This window comes from Lathyrus oleraceus, chromosome 1 (genome assembly GCF_024323335.1).
Source record: "Lathyrus oleraceus cultivar Zhongwan6 chromosome 1, CAAS_Psat_ZW6_1.0, whole genome shotgun sequence".
Taxonomy (NCBI): domain Eukaryota; kingdom Viridiplantae; phylum Streptophyta; class Magnoliopsida; order Fabales; family Fabaceae; genus Lathyrus; species Lathyrus oleraceus.
The window spans coordinates 331,623,352-331,634,032 of NC_066579.1; the positions used below are offsets into that span (position 1 = coordinate 331,623,352).

The 10,681-nt window shown below is 38.8% G+C and overlaps 1 protein-coding gene across 1 annotated transcript; it reads left to right on the forward strand.

Annotated features, from left to right (window-relative positions):
- The first annotated feature begins 4,714 nt into the window (after positions 1–4,714).
- On the forward strand, positions 4,715–6,205 carry LOC127105264 (uncharacterized). The gene is made up of 2 exons (XM_051042435.1): positions 4,715–5,463; positions 5,608–6,205. Exons 1-2 carry the CDS (start codon positions 4,715–4,717, stop codon positions 6,203–6,205), a joined length of 1,347 nt encoding a protein of 448 aa, XP_050898392.1.
- Positions 6,206–10,681: the final 4,476 nt, after the last annotated feature.

Sequence of the window (10,681 nt, forward strand, 5' to 3'; positions counted from 1 at the left end):
CCTCAAAACTCAATGAAATTGCACGATTCAAAGTTTAACATGACCTACATGCCAAGATCTACACGATGCATACATTGATTTCACAAATTAGGAGCATCGAATTCTCACCTTGTTGATGATGCAGAGCTGGAATTGAGCTTCTCAATGCCTGAAAGTGTGAAACAGTAGTTTTACAATGATGAAGAAGATGTATGGATGCAAAGAAGTAGCTCAGCAATGCACGATTCTCCTTGAAATTCCAACTGCCATGTGAATGAGCTTGCTTCAACAGTCACGATCTTCAAGTATTCTCCACGATCTTGCTTCAACAGATCTTCACAAAGCCTACAAGTGATGATTGGAACAAAGAGCAGGCAAAAGAAATCAAGAAATTCGATGGAAAAAAAGTTGAAGAAAATTGAGAGAATTTGAGAGAATTTGTGTTTTGGATCTGAAATTCTGATTGTTGATTTCGATTTTCTGTTATGATTAAGATCTTATAGTACCTGTTAATCCACTTGCTAAACATGATTAGCAAAAATGAAGTGAATTAGTGAATTGGTCATGTTATGCAATTTGGCAAAAATGCCCTTTTGTAGTGTGACCAATGGAACAGTACCAAAATCCCTTGCAGCAAATCCAAATTTCTGTTTTAAGGCAATGTGAATTGGTTTGGAGTGAAAATCATGTGTACTTTTCAAAATGACCTTTTTTTCCCACCAAAATTTAAATTGATTCACTTGAAAAATGCACTTTTTATGTGATGATTTTTGATGAAATGTAATGATGGATTATGATAGCTCATGTCAAATGGGGTTTGCTCAAAAAAGAATCACATGAATTGGCCTAATGGTTTGAAAGTTATGCCTCCTTGAAGTTCAAAAATTCTTGACAATGATTTGATCATAACTTGCCAACCATACATGAGAAATGAGTGTTCTTGGACTTTTTGGAAAGGTGAGAGCAAGATCTTCAACTTTCAGGTTGGACAAAATTTGATTTGAAGCTTGCTTGATGATGTAAATTTGAGGAGAAGACCTTTCCATTTTTGGCAGTTGGAAATTACAGGTCACTTGCTATTTTGGGAAACTTTTTGTCTGACCTCCAATTCCTCAATGATGATGTTTGACATGTTATATGAGGCTTGTATGGACATGAATGAGACCTTTCCAACCATCTCCCACCATCAAATCACTGATTAAATGCACAGTTGACCACAATTGACTTTGCTAGGGTTTTGGTTGACTGAACAATGCACTGATGAAATCCAAGCCTCTACCACTTGGGATCTTGATTCAAAATGATATCACAACTCATATGAATCTCTTATGAATGATCATGGTGCCCAAATTCTTCAAGAATGGCCACCATCTAGCTCAATGATTTGCCTTAGCTGGTTTGACCTAATTGCTTCATCTGCAAGTAACATGGTTAGATGATAATATCTTTGTACTTTTGGTTAGTAAACAAATAAAAAGCAATGATATACAAATGCAAAGCATGCTTGGTGATCAAGAATCACACTCAAAAGACAACCCACCCACATGGAAGGAGGCAAGGTGCACAATGATCCTTGAGGCAATGCTATGGTATGATATGATGCCATGAGGGATCTTAGGGACAAAATTGGGGTCTTACAGTAACCTTGAGCCAAAGCTACATGATCTTGCTTTACAGACTATCTTGCTTCTAAATCTCACCTTAATTAGAAGATTACACAAACAATTGATGCATTACACAAGGGATTGAGTCATTAACCAAGTCTTGATGCCATATTTGGAAGGTTTTGCAAAAAGCTTCATATCCATTATGATAAAGGCTAACTTTTCCAACCACTCTTGCATTGAGCTTCTAACTTGTTTCTTCTGATCACACTTAAAATCTAAACCAGAAGCAACATCCTAAAAGTACCTCTAAGCTCTTTCTTTCACTCCACCTTTTCATCATGATCCATTATATTTTTTTGTGCAAAATGAAACCAAGTCACCAAACTAGCATTCCAATTGAACCAAGATTGATTTCTGCAAGTTACATGAAACATATGGAGCCCCTATAAATAGAGAGACAAGCCTCATAACTCAACACACCAGAATTGGCATAAAAACTCCATTGTAGCAAATTCTTCAAACCTCAAACTTCCAAATTCCATTGTGCTTGTGTTTTCTCCAAACCAACACTTCAAGCAACTTCTAAACATCCATTAGAAGTTGTCCAAACACTTGAACAACTTCCAAGATGTCAGGAACAAAACCCCTATGATCATTGGTCTTAATCGGTGATGTTTGGAATTTAATTTTAAATTCAATTTTTAGGGTTCATATGCATTTTGTTTGATTTCTGGATATTTATGAAAAATAAATGAAATTGGTGAGTACCATTAGATTCCTTGCGAAATTCTAAGCAGTTTTGGTCTTTACAACGTTTGATTTAATTAAGAATTGAGAGAGTTAGAGCTTTGACAATATGTGAAAATGGTGGGAACTATGGACTACAGGATGAATGAGGAAGATGAAGTTTGGAGCCATTTTAAAAATTTTAAAAATCACTTTAATATATATTTTAATTGATGTAATTGAATACATGAATTGGCATTGCGCCCCAGTGGTAAAACACTGATTTGTTAAGTTATTGGGCGAGGGTTTGAATCTGGGCAGTGTATTTTTTTTCACTTGTAAATGTTCATTTTTTCTTCATAACTTCAAATATCCATAACTTCATGATCCCTTAACATTTTTGACCCATTCTTTTTGCCATGTGTTCATGAGAATGTCTATTTTATGATGACACCAAAAAATCCCAAAAATATTATTTATTTCACCACTTTTGATTGGACGGAAAACATGTGTTTTAAGTGTTTAATATTGTGATGTTGTGTGAAACTTCGTCATGTCTTGTTTATGCTTATCTCAATGCCTAAAAAACCGTGTTTAATATCGTCATTCATACCTTGTGATTGCCATTGTATTTAGACATATTTTTTATGCCTTAATGTTAATGCATATTCAACCTTGTTATTGTTTATATCCAAGTGAAAGGAATCATGACATTTTTGTCATTTTGCATGTGTGTGTTCATCTGCATTCTATACAACTTTGCTTCCCCTTAATCCAAAAACTTCTAGATACAATCTTAGGTTCCCCTCAATGTAAACCTTAGGATTCTATCTCTCTCTCCTTCTTATAACCACTTTCATAATAAACTTTGAGTTAGGTCATTGTTTCTCCTTTTATTTTTTAATCAAATGCTTCAAAACACTTAAGCATATTCAAAGATCTTTTCATAAGACCTAAAAAACATAAACTTAATTCAAATCCTTTTGACACTTTGGATTTTACATGTTTAAAACCTTTTCATAAAAGGATTAGACATGAGTCATCCCTAGTTGAGATTTAAAACTCCTACCCCATAACATTGTTGAGCTTGGTATTGATTCTTTTCCATTCGGAAGAGGTATGTGGCATACTTGTTGATTCTATATCCAAGTGAGAGCCCTTCTTTCAATTTGATGCAAAGATCTATCTTCCACATGTTTGTGGTGGTTTAAATGTGAGTTTTCTCCTTAAGATGACAATTTGTCTCTTTCTCATAAAACCAACCTCAACAAATCTCTTCTTACTTTTGAACCCGAACTACGAGGTTTTGATCCCTCACGGGTACGTAGGCATAAGACTCAATGTCTTTCCAAATCATCAAGAAATAAAAAATGTTCTTTTTCTCATCTCCCCAATCAAATAGAAAACAATTTTAAACCAAATACATATATCTAAAAGGTTCATGTAGAGTACTACAGATGATTAGGGTGTTGATACCTTCCCTTTTCATAACACACCCTCGTACCTTTAGAATCTCCCCCCTTTTTGCTAGCTTAAGTTTAATCTTCTAGATTTGCATATACATATTGGGTTTATTTTTGAATATTTCCCCTTCCCTTGGATAAATTAAAGTTTGGTGGTGATATTTTGATTCATGAGTCAAGTCTAATCAATAGCTTGGTCTCCGATTCTTCACCGCGACAGAAATGGCGACTTCACTGGGGAATAGATATTAAGTGGGTGATACCTAACTTGTTTATATGTGTTTATTATTATATGTTGATATGTTTTCTTGGGTTTCATTATGGAGATCTATAAGTGGTGACGAAATCCTAACCCGGATTAGAGAATACAAATAAGATAGGATGGTGGTATAATCAAAGTTACATGTCTGGAGTAATCCTAAGCATGATTAAAATATGATATAACCCCGCTCAGTGGAGACCCCTTTGATGGTAATATTTGTTGTTACGAGTAAATCGTAGTGGCATTATTATCTTCGATCTGGGAGTCTAAGAAACTGAGGACCTTTAGAACCCTTTCAACCCCTCTAAGCCTTTTTAGGATGTAGTGCGGAGATTATTCAGGTGTAAGATCTGAGTTAATTGTTACGCGATGCTACACTCAGACGATTTTCTCTTGAGAATATTATTGGTCTGCAAGCAAGTCGTTAAACCGATAATATCCAAAAGATGGATCTATGACTCTGGGGACCACTTTAGAACCTTATTCTACAAGTACAAAATAAACCTATTAGTTCATACATTGTGGGATGGTTAGACCCTTGGCTTCATGCTTAATGTCAAAACCCTAAACATGTATTTGTGAAACATTCATTCATGCATTCATGCATCCATAAAAAACCTTTTTGCATAAAAACTAAGAAATTCAATAGTTTTATTTTGCAAATATCAATAGGTAAAATGGAACTGGGAAGGAGGAATACCAAGAAATACACTTTCAAATGTCCTGACTTAACAGAGTTGAAGAAGCTTGGTTTTATGATAGTTAGTCCAGAGGATTTCAGAGCTAGTCCAGAGGATTTCAGAGCTCAGTATGGAAGACTTATGGGTATCTTGAAGATCAAGGTTGAAGATGGAGTTCTGAACACACTGGTACAGTTTTATGATCCACTATACCATTGCTTTATGTTTCCAGACTACCAGCTTATGCCTACTCTAGAAGAATACTCTTATTGGTTTAGTTTGCCAGTCTTTGACAAATTACCATTCAGTGGTTCAGAGAAGACCCCTACATCAGCAGCTATTGCAGAAGCACTTCACCTAGAAACGTCTGTTGTGAAGCACAACTTCACTAAAAAAGGAGGGATTCTAGGTCTAACCTCTAGATTCCTGTTGGAGAAAGCCTTTATCTTTGCAGAAGCAGATAGTAGAGATGCCTTTGAAGACATTTTTGCTCTACTCATTTATGGAATTGTACTCTTCCCAAACATTAAAGACTTCGTGGATGTTAATGCTATACGAATCTTCTTAATTGATAACCCATTACCCATATTACTTGGAGATACCTACCATTCTATCCATCACAGGACTAAGAAAGGTGGTGAAACCATTCTTTGTTGTGCACCTCTCCTATATAAGTGGTTTATTTCTCACTTGCCCAGATCCAGGCTCTTCAGGGAGAATCCGCAGAAGCTCAGATGGTCCCAAAGGTTTATGTCCATTGATCAAGGGAGTATACATTGGTATGACCCCTCCTATGATGTTGGAGTAATTATTGACAGTTGTGGTGAATTTCCTAATGTACCTCTCATTGGTGTACATGGGGGAATTAACTACAACCCCATCCTTGCCAGACACCAGTTAGGATATCCTATGGCAGATAAACCCAACAACCTTTTGTTGTCAAGTTTCTTTTACCTCAACGACGAAGAGAGTTCCGGTTTGAAGGATAGAATCATACATGCTTGGCACAACATTCACAGAAAAGGAAAAGACCGATTAGGAAGAAAGAACTGTGTTGCTTTTGAGCCCTACACCCGATGGGTTTGTGCTAGAGCCAATGAACTTAAGATGCCATATGCTCTTGAGAAGCCCCCATTTCCTTATGCTATAACATCATCATCCACCATTACTATTGAGAATAGGGAAGAGTTTCAAGAAATTTTGGATAGGTTGAAATTGGAAAGAGACACTTGGGAAGGCAAGTACCATGTCTTGAATGATAAGAAGATGAAGATGGAGCAACAACTAAAGGAGAAGGATGATTTGATTGAGATTTTGGAACAACAAGCTGTGAAGAAACAGGAGGAACAAGAAGGTTTACTTCTCTCTAAAGTCCAACCTTTTCATGAATACTCCAGCATACCTCCCACCTCAGGTGCTTGGAAGGGAATCGTCGACAAGCTTATGATCGAGAATGCTCAGCTAAAGAGGCAAAAAAGGAAGCATTAGCCAGCATCAGGACCTTCTACATATGAGATTCCTTAGGACTCATAGACTTAGCTGTTTTCCTCTTGTATTATTTAGGATCGTTGAAATTGTATTTCATCCTTTGTAATCCCTCACTTGTTTAATAAAAAGAGGTTTTTGTTCAGCTTATACCAAATTTTATCTCTATAATATTTGCAATAAATTATTGAGTTTCTTAAAAATTAAAACTCATATTTTGCATATGCATATCATGCATCATTCAAGCACAAGTTCCTGCATTTCAAGAAACTTACACGTGTCTTCTCCCTCCAATAGTCAAACTGAATCACCAGTACAATACTCGAGCCAGTCGCCGGAGAAGGATGAGTCAACTTGAACAAGAAAACCAAGAGCTCGGGGAGGAAGTAATCACCTTGAAAGACAGTTTGGAAAGGCTTACTGCTATGATCGACACTTTGGTGGCTGCTCATAATCAGTCATCGAACAATTCTCAAGATCCATTGCAACGAACAACAATCTCTGAGAACGTCTCGACGCCCATTCCAGTGGCGGCCGTTAACGGTCAACAATATCACATGCCACCCGGTTTCCCTTGGGGCATGCCTCACGGTTATATGCCAACAGGATACCGCCCTCAAAACGTTAAAGCTCCAGTAGTGACTGATGTGATGTTTGTACCTCCTCCTATAGTGCATACAACTCCTTATAATGAAGAAAACATTTTTCACGCTGCTCCAAGTGAAGTTGTGGGAGTAGATGAAAGGTTAGAGGGATTTCAAGATCAGTTCTTATAAATTCAAAGGGAAATCAACGCTCTTCGAGGTAAGGATCTTTTTGGCAAGACCGCTTCCGAACTCAGCTTGGTTCCTAATGTTCAAATTCCGCCTAAATTCAAAGTACTAGACTTTGAGAAATACAAAGGAAATTCGTGTCCTCAAAGTCATTTGGTTATGTATGCTAGGAAGATGTCCACTCAGACTGACAACCATCAGCTTCTGATCCACTACTTTCAAGGCAGTTTAACTAGTGTCGCTCTTAAGTGGTACATGGGCTTGGACGGTGCAAAGATTCATACTTTCAACGACCTTGGTGAAGCTTTTGTTCGTCAATACAAATATAATGTAGATATGGCTCCAGACAGAGATCAACTTCGGGCCATGTCTCAGAAAGACAAAGAGAGTTTCAAGGAATATGCTCAAAGGTGGCATGAAATTGCTGCACAAATTTTCCCTCCACTTGAAGATAAAGAGATGACTAAAATCTTTTCGAAAACTCTGAGTTCATTCTACTATGACCGCATGATCGCCAGTGCACCCAGTGATTTCACTGAGATAGTAAACATGGGCATGTGACTTGAGGAAGCAGTCCGAGAGGGACGTTTGACTAAGGAAGTCGGCGCTTCTAATCATGTTAAGAAATTCGCCAATAATTTCTCCAAAAAGAAATAATCAGATGTTAGTGTCGTTTCATATGGCAGACAAAGAAGAAAGTATCAACATGTTGCAGTTGTTTCACCAATCATTAGTCCACCAACGGTGGCGCCAATTTATCAGCCACAGTTCTCGCATCAACATCAACAACATTATCCTCAATAACATCAACAACAACAACATGTTCAGCAATAACCACCAAATCAACATGATCAACAGCCTCCACAACATGCTCGCTCTCAATTCAACAATCAGAATCATATTCAAAAAAGGCCACAATTTGATCCTATCCCAATGTCCTATGCAGAATTGTTTCCTGCACTGCTAGCTAAAAATCATGTCCAGACAAGGTCTCCACCACCTGTGCCAAAGGACCTTCTCTAGATCAATTTTGTGCTTACCATCAAGGGGCACCAGGACATAGCATTGAAAACTGTTTTAGTCTAAAGTCAGATGTTCAGAGGCTCGTCAAGAGTGGTATCCTTTCATTTAAGGACGTAAACCCCAATGTTCAAGTTAATCCTCTACCGCAACATGGTTCAGCCTCAGTTAACATGGTATATGGTTGCCCGAGCAGTTTCCGGATCTATGATGTACGATTATTGGGAGAGAACTTAGTAAAGAAACACGCCAGATATAACAAGAATGGTTTTGTGCCTCCATATAACTACGCCTCTTGTAGGGTTTGTTCTAGGAACTCTCAAGGATGCCTAACTGTTGTAACGGATCTCCAGGATCAAATGGACCAAGGTTACATTGAAGTCTACCAAGACAGAGATTATAATCAAGTCAATATGGTCAATAGTGACAATGAAGTGAATGTCATAGTTCCTCAGTTCAACGACTCTGAGCCTATACAGATTACTTATGACAGTCGGAAGACTTTTGTGACTCCTCTAGTCATTAACTTACCGGGCCTAGTTCCCTACCAATCTGATAAAGTTTTTCCTTACAGTAGCGGTGTATTCGTTACCATTGGAGATATTGACTAAATCCAAGGTAAATCATACAAAGTCGAGTCGCCACCGCACTTCTATTTATCCAAAGGAATGGTTAGAAAGCGAACAAAAACCTAAAAGTTTTACAAACAAAACTAGTAAAAGAAACAGAGATCTGGGTAAGGGGGTTGTGTCGCATTACGTGAAAAACCGGCGGGAAAAGACACAGAGCCGCCACCGTGCGTTATTTATCCCAAAGGAGGGAAAGGAAACGCTCGAAGTAAACCTGGAAAGGACATGGTCTCGCGACCAGAGATGCAAGGATCGGGAGTCGGTTATGCGAAGGGAAGGTATTAGCACCCCTACGCATCCGTCGTACTCGACGGGATCCACGCTCAGAAAGAATAGAAGAAAGGTTGCTATATAACTGCTCAAAGAATGCACAACACTGGACTGAAACACAGATGAAAGACGGAGGAAGGGGACTCGACAGGATGTCGCATACTGGTCCTACGTAGTTTGTCAGAAACAAATATCAGAGTCGACGTAGTTTGGGGAAACGGGAAACGTGCTCGCTAGGACATCGCATCTTATGCATACGTATCTTCTCTAACTAGAGTAAGAATCAGAGCACTCGTAGCTCGGCTAACGCACGCCAAACAAAACGCTAAACGGAGACGTTGAGACGTCAAGGCAAACTGGAAATGGAATGCCAATCGCTGGTCTTACATCCAACTCCACACAAAACAGACAAACGGGAAACTGAATGCCAATCGTTGGACTTACATCATACTCCAAGCACACACAAAACACGGGAAACCGACTGTCAATCGCTGGACTTACGTCAGACTCCAAACAAACGACCACACACAGGAAACCGACTGTCAATCGCTGGACTTACGTCAGACTCCAAACAAACGACCACACACAGGAAACCGACTGCCAATCGCTGGACTTACGTCAGACTCCAAACAAACAACAAACAAAACAAAAAGGTTGCCCGGAGAGATCAACTCAATCTCCTGCCTACGTACCTCATCTGGTATGAGGATCAGGGCGACGTAGTTCCCCTTAACAGGGAAAAACTTCTATCCTAACCAGAGACTAGGGAGATAACAACTAGAAGGGAGACTACGACTCGAGCCTAGAAGTTGTCATGCATACGATCCCTATGTTGAGGTCTCTAATCCTAACTCGCACAGGAAGCAAGCTAGCCTAAACAGCAAATAAGCAAACACAAGCACAAGAGAGAAAGCACACACACTATATGCAAACAAGTGGCTCATACAAGGCTGGGCTTTAGTCAAAGGGTCAAATCAACCTCTACAAACAAGCCAATTGGAAGGGGTGTTTTGAGCTCTTAACCCTAACATTGAGAGTTAGGGTGAAGCAGATGAAATGGGAAATGAGGGTAAGACCTCATAGCTCTTATCCCTGGCCTGGGAGAGCTTCAATCAATGAAAACGTGGGAGTCAAGAATGAGGAACTCTACTCCACATGACTGACTCGATATACAATGATCTTGGGTGTTTATTCAAAATGCATCAGCACGTAGTGCGAGCAAGATGAAAGACTCAACTGAATAGCAGGGGATGGATTGCACATCCCTTCTATCTGCCAATGCCTCTTCACTTAGGAGGTCTTTGAATGTACAAGGCACAAAGATAAACAAGCACAAACATTGCCTCTTAAGGAGGGCTTCAGACAGGTGCCTGCCAACATAACACGACAGGTCTTCCAGACTACATGAAGAATAGGAAGTTACCTAAGTGGTATGCCAACCACAAGCAAAGCAACTCAAATAATGAGTTAAAGCGGCTAAAGTACCTGTAAGAAAAGCTAAACAATCAGTACTATGTTCAGACAAACAACCAACAGATAATAACAGTCAGACAACTAATATACACAATATGCAAGCTTTATGTGCAAGCATTCAAATTGTTTCATCATCTCAAATAACCTATAAACATCAAGGGTTAGTGGACAAAGTAAATAACAACACTCAAATGATGAGGCAACATCAACCATGGAGATTGGATGCTTGGTCCTGAAATACACAGCTCAAATGTGAGTTCAAACCCCTAGGGCAAAGCCTAGGGTCAAAGATGGAGAAAAAGTCAAAACAGCAA